Raw genomic sequence first — 17,304 nt, 5'->3', positions numbered from 1 at the left:
TGGTTTGGGCATTATTTATTCCAAAGAGCATGGTATTGAATTCAAACAACCCAAATGGAGTGATGCAGGTGATCTCTCCTGTGCCTTTCTGATTAATACAGTACAGGTTGAGTATCCCATATCCAAATATTCCGAAATACGGAATATTCCGAAATACGGAATTTTTTGAGTGAGCATGAGATAGTGAAACCTTTGTTTTCTGATGGTTCAATGTACACAAACTTTGTTTAATACACACAGTTATTAAAAATATTGTATTAAATGACCTTCAGGCTGTGTGTATAAGGTGTATATGAAACATAAATGAATTGTGTGAATGTACACAAACTTTGTTTAATGCACAAAGTTATTAAAAATATTGGCTAAAATGACCTTCCTGATGTGTGCATAAGGTGTATATGAAACATAAATGCATTCGGTGCTTAGAGTTAGGTCCCATCGCCATGATATCTCACTATGGTATACAATTATTCCAAAATACGGGAAAATCCGGTATCCAAAATGCCTCTGGTCCCAAGCATTTTGGATAAGAGATACTCAACCTGTATATAAAATGTAACAGGTATTAGAGAATAAAGTGTTGCAGTGATAGAAGTACATAAATCAGTATGACAGCTTATTTTAAGGTTTGCACGTGAGTTCTCTGTCTTTTGGACTACTGTACTGCATTTGCCAGTTAATATTTACTTCATTTTGCTGAATAGTTTTCAATTTTGTGAAAATACAAACAACTGGTGCTCTGTTGTGATTCTTCGACCATTCTAACAGAGGATGTTGATCTGATGTGCAAAACTGCTTTGTTTCCTCTGATACAGTATGTGTGTATATGATACAGCACATCCACTTTGTCTGGTTCAAGTGGTAAAACATGTCAATTTGCTAATATGGATGCATATGCCATATCTGAAATCTTTCCTCACTCATGTACAGTATCAATGCAGATCTCTGTTGGGCATCTGCAGCTGCCTAATCCTTAACTATTGAATGGTATTTTTGCAGCTTGTGTATTTGGAGATCCTGTGGAAATAAATATGCCTTACCTCATACTACAGCAGATTTTTGGTGGTGAATCTTACAATATAGTAGTACCAAAATATTTTGGTCTTTTTGAAAACAAAAGCATGCAGAATATTTCTGACAGATCATTGTTTGATATAAACAAATCATTTTTTATTCCAAGAAATGTGACAAAAGGGTTTTGTAGACCAGCAATACTAATATATTTATTATTTGCATACAGTCCAGGTTCATAGCGGGTGGGCCTACCGCTTTCAAACTGGCCCATACTGCACCGCCTATCTACCTAAATTCAGATCTGAAAGGACCACTAGCACCAGGGGTGAGAATAATATCACCTGTTATTGACACATCTCCATTGCATGATTCATTTTATTTTTGTGCGTCTTATTTTCAGTTTTACAACTTCATCTTGAAACTGACTTATTCAATTGTTGCAAAATGATTTTTTTATGAATGTTTGTTTACCTCAAATGATTTTTTTTTGTGTTATATTGTGATAGTGTTTATGTTATGTGTGCTATTTCTTTTGATTATGTTAAATCAAATATCAAACAAACAGAAATTTCATTTCTTTAAATAGCAAGTTAATAACCTATTGAGGCATGCATTTGACAGACAATTTCCTTAGCTGTCTTCCTACAAATCATTATCTCCTTTCCAAAATCTCTACGGAGGAGAAACAGTATTGCTGCCAGCCACGCACACAGGCTCTAAACATATTATGTGATTGGGGAGGATTTTTCAGCACACAGAATGGATAGAGTTCAGAGTCTCTCTGCTCAGTGTTTTAGCTATCATTGGGCCTACATTAGCATGGATCATCATTCTGACAATTGCAGTTGTCTGCGAGTAGAAAGATGCCGTCTGAGCAAATGTTTGTAGGTCTGAGGCTGCAACTGATCTGCGACTGAGATGGCCTGGAAGTGGTCTGCGCTAATGTCAGAGACCCTCCTCAAAAATGCCTGGTCACACTTGCGTTTTTTCTGACACCCCCAGAAAACGGCAGGTTTTCACCCAGAAACGCTGGCTTCCTGTCAGTCAAACAGTTGCTACATTGCATTTACGATCTGTATGCATTTTCTGTCGCTATTACCCCTTGCATGTGTGCAATGCGAATGATATGCATGCATTGTTGTTCAATAATCACTCAAATTGCTAATTCTCTGAATAGTGATCCATGCTGAGTTAGGCCCATAGTCACATAACACTGTGGAAATTGCAAAATTCTAAATTAAATGTGTTACAAAAATAAAACAAATACATCAACATAGAAACTCTTTGTAGAAATCAAAGGACAATCCCAATGTAGGCGTTTTTTCAATGTAAAGTTTATTTAGCTTAGTGGTTGATTACAGGGAGTCCTACTTTAAAATCTTTATTCAGCTTATGGATCTTAAACAAACAAAATATTAGAATTTGTGGGTAAGGTGCATTGCATTTGTGATTAATGGTTATGCATTAGAATATATCTTTATTTAAATAAAATGTAAAATATAGTTGCAAAAAATACTTTTTATTGCAGCTGCAGCTTAAATTTGATTTAATACGTTATTGCACTATATTATTAAGTTAAACTTTTGTTTTCCTTGATTTCTAAATCAATTATAGCAGATTGAAATAGTCATTTTGGAACCTTTTTTTTTATTGTCTGCCAGATAAATTTTTATTAAAAATAAAAATGAAACTAATTTGCTCTTAGAACTGCTAGATTAAGTTAAGGATTTGATGAAGAAAAAATATTCGTCTACAACACCACCACATAGCACAAGTAAATGGTCATCTCTAACGTTACTTATACTGTATTTTGGAGAGGTGGACAATATGGTTGTCCAACCACCTTGGAAGTCCCAACATGTGTTTGTCTGCAGTGATGGGATATTTTGGTTCACAAGCCTGATTTACTACAGTATATAAACATTGATTGCCATTGAATCTCCTCAAAATAACTATAAATTATACACTTCTTGAAGGTATATGTAAACGTAATTAAAAGTAATGAACAATTTTGGTTATAGGGTCTCTTTAAAGTCTGCATATAGCACCTTGAATTATGATAATAGATTTTGGCATTATCCCCACTTTAGCAATCACCATAAGATAAGTAATAAACACAATGATTCTCCCCAGAACGACCTGACCTCAATGACTGTCTTAATTACTACTAATGATAAAAAGGACTGTACTTTTAAAGTAATAAATTGAATTATAATATTTTAAAGTGCTGTACTTATATGTGGATTTTAGGCAGAATCATGATTTCACAAACAGCAAATCTTTGAAATGTGCCCAAATCTGAAATATGTACACGATTGCCAGTTGGTTCAATTTTGTGTTATAATAAAGAAAATTAGTACTAATGGATATCTCTTCTTTCATTATCCCACAGCCAACAAATTACTCCAACCCAGTTTATGCAAAACTTTTTGTGGATGGACACAATTGTCGGAATTCCTTAATCAGCATAGAAGAAAGACGAGAACTTCTTCCAAAGAAAATAGAAAATGTTATCCGGGAGACTGTGGCTTAATCTCTGCTGTTCCATTACCTTTTATACTCTGTATAAATGTATAAAATAGGATTACTTTTCTATGTACCAACAGTATTATAATTGTTTTGTCATCAGCATTACCTCTTTTTTCATTTTTGTTTCGTTTTGCTGATGACCAGACTGACCGTTTGTATGGTATTTTTATGAAAAATAAACTGCACTACGGTACAATTTAATCTATAAATGCTGCTGTTATAGTAGACCATTTTATTTGTTAACACAAAAGAACACACTATTCCTTTGTAGTGTAAAATAAGAAATCCCTTTTATATGAACTTTTGTAGGTTCAATATTGTCTTTTCATTAAATAATACAAAATGACAGTCACTTTGTTAGGAACAGATTAGTTTGAATTTCAATATTTACAACATTTTAATATATGCCATTTATATTGGTACAGCTATAATTAGAGAGCATCCTTTACGTTCTCAGATCTTAAAACACTTTCCAAGTAACATACTGTAAACTTCGGCCAAACCTCCCAACATTCATGAGGTTATTATTATGAAAAGGACAATGTTTACCTTCTATTAATCCACCAGGCCATGAACTTTTGTGCACAGAAAATCTGGATGGATGTGGGATGTAATCCCTGGCTGTGAGATGGAAAAAATAAAGTTTGAATTTATATAGCAACCACATCTTTGGCTTTCAACAATAATTCCAGGTTTACTTGCAATCATTCTTGCCTAAAGGGACCCACACATCTACAGTAGTCTACATTGGGCAATTTCCCATTCTGCTGAGGTTGAGGTATCCGAGAAACCCAACATTTGGAACAATCTAGATTCCCCAAAATGATCAGAATTTATGATTTGGGAATTTCTAACATGTTGAATTTCCCCGATTCCCCAATGGGTCAACAATTATCAATGTTCACCAATGGGCAGATTGGATTGTCGAACGACAATGTATTGCCCACGTAACATCTGCCAATGATCTACAGTTGTTATTATTTTTCAAACAACACTGATCTTTGAAGAAATCTTTAACATTATGTTTTACCATATATGCATTTTCGTTATTAGCCATCTGAAAGAAAACAATTTGGTATGTGTTTCAATATTCCCAAATTGGAGTTCTGCCAAAACATTGTATAAAGATTATATGTATGGTATGTTTACAAAAAAGACAAATATTTCATTTTGCTAAGTTTTTATTTTTATTGAATTATTAGTATTACTCTATATCTTTTCAAAATGGATCTCACTTCCACTACTGCACTTACCTCCATAGACATGGGATTTCATAAATAGGAATGTCAAAAATGCTTCATAAATATGTACTTAATTTCTACAATATCTGCCTTAGCTGTCCAAACCTTTTATAACATTCTCTTTCCAAAATGGTGTTACTGTACTGTTTTTTTGTTTATATATATTTTTTTATAAACAGCTTACTGTTTTATAGCGCATATTGCTGCACACAGAGCAGTTGATTGGCCTAAGTCAGTGACTTAGGACAGACACTGTCAGAAACACAGTAACATGCATTGATCAATTTGCAATCATTTTATGCAAAACCAGGAATTCTGGTGTTTAGAAAAATATAAAATAAATATCACACACTGCTGTATCTTACATCAAAGATATTTAGAGTTTAATGTCACTGTTATTTGGAAATTGACATCTTTAAACAAATAAAACTAATTGCAAATAGTGAATAAATGTTAGTACATTTATTGCAATACCAAAAATGCAATGAAAATAGAACAGATTTTTTTCAATTGTCAACTTGTTATAGGCAGTACAAATAAAAACAATATTCCAATGCGCATTGTAAAAATGAGTGAACTGAGAGAACTACAATTTATAATGTACACTGCAGGGCTACACTTTCCAATGAATTTCTTATTGAACCTTACTTTACTACAGTATAAGTAAACCTGTAAACCTGATTTTGTTTGCTGTCCTCTATGAAACCTTTATTTCATTCCTCTCTGCCTGGTCAGGGCACAGTGGTCTTAATGAGCCCTTAGCTATTTAACAAGTCTGATAGAAGGCACATACAGTGTCATAGAGAGCTGTGCCCTTACACTTTTTGGGTGTGTGGCCTGATTGCAGAGACCCAGAAGGCTTCAAAAGGAGTCTGCTGTAGGTGGGGAGTATTGGGGGGCATTGTGTAGCATACAGTGAGGCCTACCTCCCACTGTCCAGTGCAGGGGGAAATGTTGAGGAAGCACTCAGTCATCATTGCTCTGCGGTGCATTTTGAATAGATGCCATGCGCATGTGCATAACATCTAAACAGTGCAGGTGGTGATCCTGGAGCATGTCCCCAAAGTGATAGGAGTGAGGGCACAGTCCAAGGCCACAACCCTTTCATGTGAGACCATGTCCCTTTTTTTGGTAGCACAAATTCCCTTATTCATACTATTAAATGTTGGGAGGTGTGTTTGGGGGATGGGGGGTGGTTGCAAACTGAATGGCCCGCCCTGGGTGCCAAATATTATATGTCAGGTATGCCACTGAACCAAACCAAAGTATTACTCATCTTAACTTAACTTAATATAGAATTGAATCTGATAAATGTAGAACCAAGTGTGATAAATGGAAGTATAGCCTTACTATGGTTAAGGCACTCTTCTGATACCAAGTACCATATAGCATTTGTTAGCACCACAAACTAAGTGTTGTATCATTTGTATGTGGTGTAAAGTTGTATTATATGCAATTATTTTAACTGCAGATTGTATACTGTAGTGAATCAAGGCAAAACACGTGATGGTCTTGTGGGCACAGGAAAAACAAAACAATTTTTTTCCCAAACCTTAAGGTGCCAGGAAAAAATACAAAGTGCTGACAGATCTTATCATCAGTTAGGCATTGCAATGTCAGTGAATGCTAAGGTTTAAATACTCTTAGTACTAAGAGCAGTTTAAAAGGCAATCTGAAACCTAAACGCGAGTATGTAGTCATACAGTGTAAGACAGAAAAAAGAAGAAAAAATTGCTGCGCCTATGTCTACCAGTTATACATTAGCAGGACTGATATCCTCAACCTGGAATTAACAGTGTCAAATGTACGTACGCCTCTATAAGGAGTTGTGTGCTACTCCTGAGTTGGAAGGATCGGAAAGAAAAAGGGTTAGATAGAGGCGCTCATTTCATTCTGACACTGTGAAGTCCTAGTTTTTTCGCAACCAAAGAGTCAGATAAAAATATAAAATAAATATTTATTATAGACCAATATAAAATACACTTTGCTTAGCACAAGCTCATATGTAAAATATATTGCATAAAACCCTATCCTCACTGAATTGCCACGTATGTTGAATTTAGAGCTCACATAAATTGCATATATTGTTTCAACGGATGATAAGAACAAAAATGCCTACTAGATACCAACTAGATGGCTAGCAGCAATCCAAATGAAACAACTATTGCCACACTGTTGCCAAGGCTGCTGTATAAAGCTGTTAAGTTGTTAAATGAAACACAGTTGCTGAATATAGATAGCAATGCTGAGAGCAATTATAGGCTCTATATTCTTGGGCTGTATTGTGAATCGCCTCAAAGTTCCAGAAGCCGGTACATAGATGGAAATAAATTGTTGAATTACCTCTCCAATAGGGCTAAAAAGACCCGAGCGTCCTCGGGTAAGTCCAGAGAGCCCAAATAGGTTGTAGAGTTGGAGGGTTTAACCGTACAGGCCAGGATCACGCTGTTGTAAACCAGATTCCCCTGGGCGTACACCACCCGCTGCAGTGTGTGGGGAAAGACAGGTGTGCGGCTGATTCAATGAAAGCCGCTGCAGGGATCCAGTGTGTGGTGAAGCTCCTCCAATACTCCCTGGACACGCACCGTCCGTTAGAAATGAGAGGGAGAGAGGCTGATGATCGGCCACTACAGCCGCACGGAACTAACACTTCGGCTTCGTCCTGTACTGGACCACGTACCGCTTGCTCCTGTAGCCGGTAGAATAGGGCTATGCGAAGTGTCCCAGAGCGTGTGGTCGGTCAGTGAGAAAGGGGGAGGAGTACTGACGCATTTCATCACGTGACCCGTGACTTTTTCAAAGATGACTCCAGTGGCATTGTGTACTCTATTTAAGGTGCTCACAATAAAACACTCACATGTTTAATCAATACAATCAGCAGTAAACCTATTAGAGGACAATTCATCAAGACACCTTTGGTTGTTTTAATTGCAATGGCTTAACCAACAGTTGAATAGAGACTTTCTCTATCCACAGATAGTGTTTCTGAATACATTTTATAGAACACTCTATAGAACAATGGCGGAGTTAACTAATAGTTAAATAATACAGTGTAAGCTCTGACTTACAATGGACTCTAATTGTCTGAATAAAATTTTGCTAAAAGTTAAATAGATAAAAAATATACATATTTGAAATTTACTATTTTGCTTTTAACGCTATGAAGATATCATGATCATCTATCTGAAAATGGGCAATAGTCTGTTATATAGACTGTTATATAAAAGGAAAGGTAATATGGAAATGCTCTGTTCATTTTTAATTGATTTTTTTTAAAGTCAGTACATTTTTATTTATTAAAGTCATTGCTAATAGACACAGACTGCAAAATTGCAGATTGTTCAGGGGTATTATAACAGCCCCCAGTGAGCAGCTCCTGAACCATTTTCGGAATAGTACATACAGTACAGTATATTCATTAGGAAAAGGCATTACAGACATTGTTCAACTTCAAATACAATATAATCAAAATGTTTTGCACAGCTCATTTGCTATTAGTTTCTATTAAAGGCAGAATGAAAGTCAATAACAGATTTGCAGATATACCCATCAAGTGTTAATTTGAATTTAAAAAAACAAATTGGCAGTGTTCTACTCCACCAGTTGGTTCAGTCTGTGACAATCCTGTCCCTGATGACTGTATTTGATTTTTTTCAGATATACTGACAAATGTGGTCTGACTAAAATTTCAGCTAAGTTTGTTCATTTTGTATTTTTGTAATAGTGACAGCATTTACCGGGACAAAGAATGGGACATAATGTACTCCCATTTTTTTATTTGACATGTTTTTGTCAAATACAGTAGTATTTAACAAATGTCTAAGATGTGAATACATTTTCATATATAAATAACACCAGTTCGTGGGCTAAATTTTAAGAAAAATGTTACATCCATTTAAATAGTAAATTGTGATAATTGAGGGATAAATGTAATAGACCACAATTTAAATATATTTGAAGCAGCAATTAGTTGCCACTTTAATTCAAATAACTATCTCACCAGAATTGTGGACTATAACACGGGTCCGTGAATGCTTTTGCTTTTAATTTAAATGGGTCCTTCCACTTTCAGACAACTTTTAATTTATTTGTTTGCTGTGCAATCGGACTTGCATAGAATTGTACACTGAAAAGTTTAGTAAAATATCTCATAGTAATGATAATTAAGGATCTTCTAAGTAAATTGTCACTTAAAGTCAAGTAACCAACATAGGGACCAAAGAGCACTGTGCATTAACAGATAGAAATGTATTAGCAGCTTGACATAATCAGCCTAGTGCAAGTTAGACTCAATGACTATGTTACAGTATGTGGTACTGTACCTCTATTAGAGGATAATACTCACTTTAGATTGAGAACATAAACAAAGCAACTAAAATTTTGGTGGTGAATGAATTGTAGACCTTGCCTGACATCCTGGGGGTCTTTATGTGTAGTGGAACCACAAATTACAGGTGACAGTTGGCTGCATTTGATCATTTTCAGAAACTTTGCAATTCAACCTAAATGACACTCAGCCAATAGAAAGCCCTCCCCCCAAAAAAACCCCAAACAAACCCATAATTATAGCAATTATATATCTCCTACATTGCTATTTTCTACATTGTAATAAAGAAAGATTTAGGTTCCTTTTTTTTCATTCTAACTCCTGTTGCTAATTTAGAGTGCGTGTAAGGTCAAAAATGCCAATCGTGTGAAGTACCAAGGATAAAATAATGTTTTTATTTGATAACTACATTTTAGAACATTGTTCATAGTAGCAGAATCACAATTAGTAAATAAATGGAATCAGTAATTAGATCAGATTCCATTACACTGTTTTGACACATCTTGATTTATTTATTGTTACAAATTGTTCAGCAGTAAAAGAATATTTTACCATAAACATTTTTTTTATAATTAATTACATTTGTGCGATATTGTTTTGTCTTTAGTTCTATAGTAATTTGACATAATGTGCACAATGTATGTTATTAGTTCTGAATTTAAGGAACTGGCATGTTTTTTTTACTTATGATGCGTAATTTAAAACAGCATCCAGTTTTAAGGCAAATCCAGCCTTTTAACCAGTTGCCACTTTAAATTTAACTTGCAGAAAACATGCTGGTTTCTTAAACTGTGTCCGACTGACTTGCAAAAGTAACAAGGTAATTATCATAATAAAATACATTTTTATTTTAATATCACAAATTTAAGAATAATTAAATGGACATTGCAATAAAGTCATTCTCTCACCGAACCTATGTATAGTGGTCTGAGTTGACTGTTGTTGATGTCTATTTTTCAAATCCAACAGCATCAACTGTGTGTAGTCAATTAAAGGAGTTTATAGCACAGTCTTATTTGTATCTTTAAATTTGTGATATTAAATAATAACCAATTATTATTAAATAATTCTCAATTTAAAAATCTATATATTTATTTTGATTTAATAATTATATTAATATAGTGATCATATTTTATAATAATTCCCCTTTGCATTTATAAGTATTATACAGAAGGAAAAAATAATACTAACCAAATACTAACCAAATATTGACATAAACTACTTTGATAATTATCTAATAACAAATGTTGACATTTTGTAAAACATTAGAAAAGTATGAAAAAGTATGAAATGTATTCTTTGGTCAACAAATTCTATGGTCATAAAGAAATAGATTATTTATATAGTAGATGTTGAGAGGCACAAAATATGCAGTTAATATTGAATCATGAAACAGGGCTTATAATTTTCCATTCTAATTTTTTTTTTACCATAACCAAATAAATGGATTGTTTGTATGCTCTTTTCCCTTTGTACAATGACAAACAAGAAAAAAATACTGTTTTATACGTTTTTTGTTAAACAATGTGCATGCAAACTACCTATTTCTAAAACCCGCCATATTGAGGCCTTTATAAAATATTGATTTATGTAATATTTGTGAAATTTTGCTTGACAAAAACGTTCTACATATTAAAGTAGGTTCTCATTTTATTGCATATATTTTTAACATTTTGGTTATGACAGTCACTTACATTTTTATAATTAATTGTTCAGTAATTTCTAAACAATAACTATTAACTGGATTATGTAACTGAATGGTGCATATAAAGTTAACTGTAGTTTGTAAAGCTTTTAAGTAACAAGCTGATGGCTAACTAAAAATAAAATAATTTTGTACATAAGAACTACAGTAAGTAACAAAGTGACAATCAAATACATCATTGTTTTACGAAAAAAGCAAACAACCAACCAACAGAAATGTTTTGAGAATAATTGTGCTCATGGTATTTTCAATAGTGAAAGGATGTCCTTGAATTATGCTCATTAAAAAGAAACATTGTTTTTTATATTCATATGTTGCTATTGGTGGCTTTTATACTAACGTTTCAAGACACATTTTATGCCATTAAAATGGTTTTTACGACTTCAACCTGTTTTGTAGCCAGACTGAATGAGTTGATGCTTGTATTAATTGTAACATTTAAAGTACTACTAATAAAACAGTTTTAACACATGTACAATCAACTATGGTATAACTGCATCATGATGATATATATATATATATATATATATATATATATACCCTTTTTCACACTGAAATGTAGCAGCAACACTGGAAGAGCCCTAGTTAGTGGGCACTTAAGACATAAAAATACACAATAGAATCCAGAGTGCGCTAGACAGGATGCTTTACTGACTGTAGTGTACCCAGTTCAGAACTCTTATTTGTAGGCCTTCTTAGTATGCCTTGACCTTTTGGGGTCTCCCCAACAAGGGCCTGTAGACATACCCCATCACCAAGATAAATCACCCAAACATTAAGACAATTGCTTATTTGAACAGTTAAACTAACGGTAAAAACAAAATTGCTTTGTATCTACAAGTTCATAAAGATAAAAAAATGTAATTCCATATACACACACAAAATGCACAATAAAGGTTTTTTTAAAGATTAACACCGCCCTCACCTAGAGAATAGTGAACCCCTAGAGTGGGTGTCTGAGCATTGGGTGGTAAAGGAATACCACCCAAGTGGATTTCTTGGGTCCATGTGGGAGGTAGTTTTTACATGAATCTTAGTAGACTTTAAAGCAAGGTTCTCTAATTTATGGAAATCCCTTATCTGGAAAATATCAAGCATTCCGCTAAGTAATAAAATTACTCCAGTCTTTTGGTGTACTTAAATGTATAAATTAAAAGTATCACTGTTGTTGTAGCTGTTCCAGAAGAAAATTAGAGTCTGTGCAAAAGCTATAGACTAGAGGGGAGAATCTTCAGAAAAATTAATAAACTAAAAACCATGCAAGTATTTCATTAAAATAAATAGCACTGCTCAGTAATTTAAAAAAAAGATTATTTTTATTTAATTTTATTTTGACTATAAAGTCTGTCCAAGTTATCATATGCATAAGTTTACAAGCAATAAGCCCTGGAATATGTCTCTTTATCCTTTCCCATGTCTCTCTCTCTCCCTCCTCATGTTTCCCTCTTTCCCAATTTCTGACTCTGTCTCTCCCTCCCCAGTTTCCTTGGCTTTGTGTGTACACACACATACACACTTGAATTATGTTGGAGGTTTCCATATATTTATTTCTCTCTCTCTCCCTCCCTCTTCTCTCATATCTGAAGCCCTCCCCTAAAAATCCTGTGTTTGCCCCTGTGGTGCAGTACCGAAGTATGGTGTACATGCGCATTTCTCTATTTCAAATAAAGGGGGGAAGGGCGCCAGTACCTTACTTTGCCAGGGGCGCCAGGACCCCTAGATACACCTCTGCTCCCAAACCACCCCCAGACCCCCCCTGTATACCTGCAGACTGTCCCGGCTTTCAAAATGAAAGCCGCGATGGTCACAATGTTCCTGATGTTCCGATAGTCACGATGTTCCCAATTGATGTGTCGATGTTTGGGAAAAAAGTCCTTTTTCGAAAATTATTTGGGATAGTGTTAAATTCATGTTCTTCACCTAATTAAGTCATAAAAAAATGACAATTTCGGAGCGGTTTTTAGCGAAATAAATCATCAGTTAAGTGGTTAAACATGCTTGGCATAGGCATATGAATACAGTATCCTTACAAAGAACTAAGTTAAAAAAGTGTTAAGATTACCTAAAGTATAGAAAAAGGCAGACTAGATGGGCCAAGTGGTTCTTATCTGCCACCAACTTCTATGTTTCTGTGTTTCTAAGTGACAGACCAAACACATATTGTAGATCAACATAAAATAAATAATATAATGGTGTGTAATATATTTCAATTCAAAATATAAACTTTATTATTAATTTCAGTGTTTAGTTTTTATTCTCTCATTTGTGCAAAGTTAAGTGTTACTGTAGCTATCACCAGCAAACCAATATTTTTTTTAATTCTCAGTATAAACAGTGACTCTTGTAGGCTTTTCAATAGAATAACCAGATTTGCCCAGAAATAATTATATTAATTTTTATCACAAAGAAAAAAATAATTAAAATGAAAACATCCATATATTGCAGGTTTCGGTTACATTTCATTTTTATACATCAATGTTGCAGTCTAATAATGGTTTATCTTTTAAATCAAATCAAGCACAGAACCACAAAGAAGGATTAAACAATGCTGTTTGTAGTCATACAAGGCAGATACTGTACCATTAAGTTGCATTTAAGAGCTAGGCTACTTGTTTGGGAGACAGTTTGAATATGTCTCAAAGAAGAGTTGTACAACAGGCCTAAAATAGGAACAATACAGAAATATATAGGGATTTAAGTTTAGCACCCAAACTATTACAGCTACTGATAATCAAGGAAAGGGGGCACTGGATACAATACCAGACAGCCGATTCAGAACTACTAACCCTTGGGAATTTTCCATTAATAGGGAGATGTACTAATCCCCTATTAATGGACAGTGATAAAGTGGAAAGAGGGAAAGTACCAGCCAGTCAGCTCAAAACTGCCATGTTTCAGGCTGTGTTTGAAAAATTACATTTAGGAGCTAAATGGTTAGTATTTTATTTCTCTCCACTTTCTCACTTTCAAAGACTTAGTACTGTACATCTACCCCTAAATAGTAATTACATTTTGATTTATATATTTTGCATTCTTAAAAGAGTTTCTTCAACCTAACGTTTGTTTTTCTTGATGTAGTAGTCATTTAATATTCAAAAAGTGCCTTTTCAATTTGCATATTAGTTATTTTTAGGTATTTTTACAGTGCTCACTACATGTTCTATTCCCACTCTATGGGGGTCGTGGACACCCATGAGTGGGAATAGCCCTCACCCCCCAGCCTGCATTCTGGCGGCAGGGATCTCGGCGTCGGTATGCTGAGCACCGGGATCCTGACCGCCGGGATTGTGACTACATCCAGTCATAATAGTTGTCAGCATGAAACATGGTTTACTTGCATAAGAAAAGCTGTCTGTATGATTAAGCTGACACAAAAAAATGGTATGGATTTCTCAGATGCCAAATTGGAGTAATCAAATCCAGGAAAATGTTTTTGGAAACACAAATGTAAAATATAAAATTGTGTTAGTGGTCCAGTATATTGTAGATTAATATAAGAAATTGGATGCAAATGACATATAATCAGCAAGATAATCATACTATTCCTGGATGCCTTGTAGTAGCTGTCAAATAATGGTTCCAGGAGACTCGTCTTAAGTTAATAACTATAATAATAACAGCGATGGCTATATGGGCACCATCACTTGCTAGTTCTGCCACTGAGTGTGTGTGTATATTATATATATATATATATATATAGCAGAAAGATCTGGAACTCATCCCATTCCCCAATTGCTAATAGTCTGCTCCCGTGCCCTCCAGAACAGGAGTGGTTCCTCCATCAAATATCTACAGATACAGGTGGCACTGGGAGACTTTTCATCATGGTGCATAAACTGCTTTAATGCAGTAGTGCAATACACAGCAATGTTTCGGTGTCGCAGCCCCTTCGTCAGGATAATACACAACAATCAAAAGAGTGTTTAAATACCTGTAGATAAGGAGGTCCTCCCCGCTGCCTCCAATCAAGCTGTCCGGTTTCCGGTCTCGTCCTCTCAGAGGTGACAAAACTCTGGTCCTACCAGCAGAAGTGTTGGGGCTATGATAGAATTAACCATAGTAACCAATAAATCCATAATTTAAAATACAGGTGAACAGTGTAAACCATAAACAGCTACAGCGTATAGACACACAGCAAGATGAAATGAACCACAAAACATTGCTGAATATAGACTGTCAAAATCTGGTTACAGTAATATAGTGTTACTTAAAAAAATACATATACAGTATCTAATACCTTAGCTTGACTAGCATTAAGAGACCTGGATTCTAACACTCTGTGTTATAAATCGCAAAGAGACAAAAGAGTTACTTTATATTGTTACTAATATGGCAACTTAGGTAATACCCAATATAAAATGATGTTACCTTTACAAAAAGCACCTACGGTTGAGAGACTCATTAAGTCCTTTAGGGAATTGTGTATTTAATTTAAAAATCCACATTGCTTCTAACTGCAATATTTTTTTGGACCTATCTCCCCCCCTAAGTGTTTTAGGAACCTGGTCAATTATTTTAGAGCGCAAGGTTGCCATGTTGTGTCTGGCTAACATGAAGTGCCTAGCCACAGGTTGGTCACTATGCCCGGTCTAAATGGCCTCCCTAATGGCATATCTATGTTGTGCCATCCTGATTTTAAATTCACAGTTTCTTTTCCCGACATATATGAGTCCACACAGGCAAGTCAATAAATACACCACAAATTTAGAATCACACGATAATGGGTATTGTATAAAATACTTCTTGCCCATATGTTAATGCTGGAATGTATTTCCAGGAGTGAGATAACTACAGGTGATGCATCCATTACACAGATGGCAACCATTCTTCGGTGTGAGAAAATGTGTCTTGGGAGTGTCGAATCTAGATAAGTCAGTTTTTACCACCATGTCTCTAATACTTCTATTTCTAGAATAACTAAATATAAGCTTAGATTGATAAGCATCCCCCAACTCTTTATCTGAGGCCACAATAGGCCAGAGGTTTGTAACTCTTTTAGATAACTGTGGGCTACTCAAATTAAACTATGCGACCTATGGGTATTTACCCTTAAGCTGTACTTAATTCTTGGTTCTAGAAGTTTATCTCATGTCTGACTTAAAGCTTTTGTTTTAGCCTTTCTAAGAACTTTTATGGTGTATCACCTCTGGAGAAATTTATCCACCATCTGATCAAGTTGAATATCCCTCTCTTCGATATTGCTATTAATGCGACACATCCACAAAAATTAAGATTATTAGAGTCCTTGAACAGTTGATCTAGGGTGGAAACTGTCATATTTCAATAAATTATTCCTGTCTGTGGGTTTTGAAAATAAACTTGTAGTGATTTTACCCTCCTTTACCGAAATGCAGACATCTAAAAAGTGAATTTGGTTGCAATCTAGCACCATAGTGATCTTAATTGGACTGCCTGTCATTTTATGTTGTTCAATGATGAATTTAAGCATCAGCTCATCACCTTTCCAGAATATCAACACATCGTCAATATAATGCTGGTAAAGACATAATTGTGATGATACGTCACTGTTTTGTAAAAATATTTCTCTTTCTACTTCCCACATAAATGAATTAGCAAAGGTGGCGCCACCGCCGACCCCATCGCGCAACCAGTGTGCTGAATATAAAAACTTTTTTCATACAGAAAATAATTATGGGTAAGCGTGAATTCCAAAAGGGTCGGAAAAAACAATATCAGGACCAGTATAGTGAGGGTTGTTAGTGATCAGGGGCCTAACTGCTGATAAACCTGCCCCATGGGGGATACAAGTGTATAAGCTAGTGACATCTATAGATGCCAATAGCAAGTCACTAGGCACCATGTCCAACAAAAGCAGATAAAAAATGGTAGTTGCTCAGTCATTCCTGGAGATAATTATATATCAGGTGCTAGAAAGGGGGAGGGGTCACAGACAAACAACAGACAAAGGGGGGTGCAAATCCTCACTTCTGGGTATCCCCCCAGCACACTAAAAATTAACTGTAACCATACCTGAACCTATCTGGTAATAGAAATTCAGAGAATTAGTCACACATGTTTGCAAATGCATGTTTAACTGCTGAGCCACTTCACGGCTTCTCCGATATCAGCAGTCCTAACTCTACATAATAGCATTGCCCACATAGGGCCATGTAATTTGTCTACAGTAGGCCTCATGATAAGGGCCACTACTAAAACACATCCAGACAGAGAGCAAACTTACCCAGAAGCCACCCCCAGGATCTCCCATTGGCACTACAAGGAACAGCATGCCTTCCAAATACTGCTCCCATTCAATGCCTCTCACACACAAGCAGACAAAAAATGGCAGTTTCTCAGTCACTCCTGGAGATAATTATATATCAGGTGCTAGAAAGAGGGAGGGGTCACAGACAAACAACAGACAGAGGGGCAGGGTGCAAATCCCCACCCCTGGGTATCCCCCCAGCACACTAAAAATTACCTGTAACCATACCTGAACCTATCTGGTAATAGTAATTCAGAGAATT

The 17,304-nt window shown here is 35.3% G+C and overlaps 1 protein-coding gene across 1 annotated transcript in view; it reads left to right on the top strand.

Annotated features, from left to right (window-relative positions):
- The window catches only part of LRP1B (LDL receptor related protein 1B), a 1,835,733-nt gene extending 1,824,533 nt beyond the window's left edge, over positions 1-11,200 (top strand). The window contains exons 90-91 of the mRNA XM_063932605.1: positions 1,241-1,339; positions 3,407-11,200. Of these exons, the coding sequence (XP_063788675.1) occupies positions 1,241-1,339; positions 3,407-3,547 (240 nt within the window). The 3' untranslated portion in view covers positions 3,548-11,200. The remainder of the gene's footprint in view (positions 1-1,240; positions 1,340-3,406) is intronic.
- Positions 11,201-17,304: the final 6,104 nt, after the last annotated feature.

The sequence above is a fragment of the Pseudophryne corroboree genome, chromosome 7 (genome assembly GCF_028390025.1).
Source record: "Pseudophryne corroboree isolate aPseCor3 chromosome 7, aPseCor3.hap2, whole genome shotgun sequence".
NCBI lineage: Eukaryota > Metazoa > Chordata > Amphibia > Anura > Myobatrachidae > Pseudophryne > Pseudophryne corroboree.
This window is presented reverse-complemented; position numbering and strand designations above follow the sequence as displayed.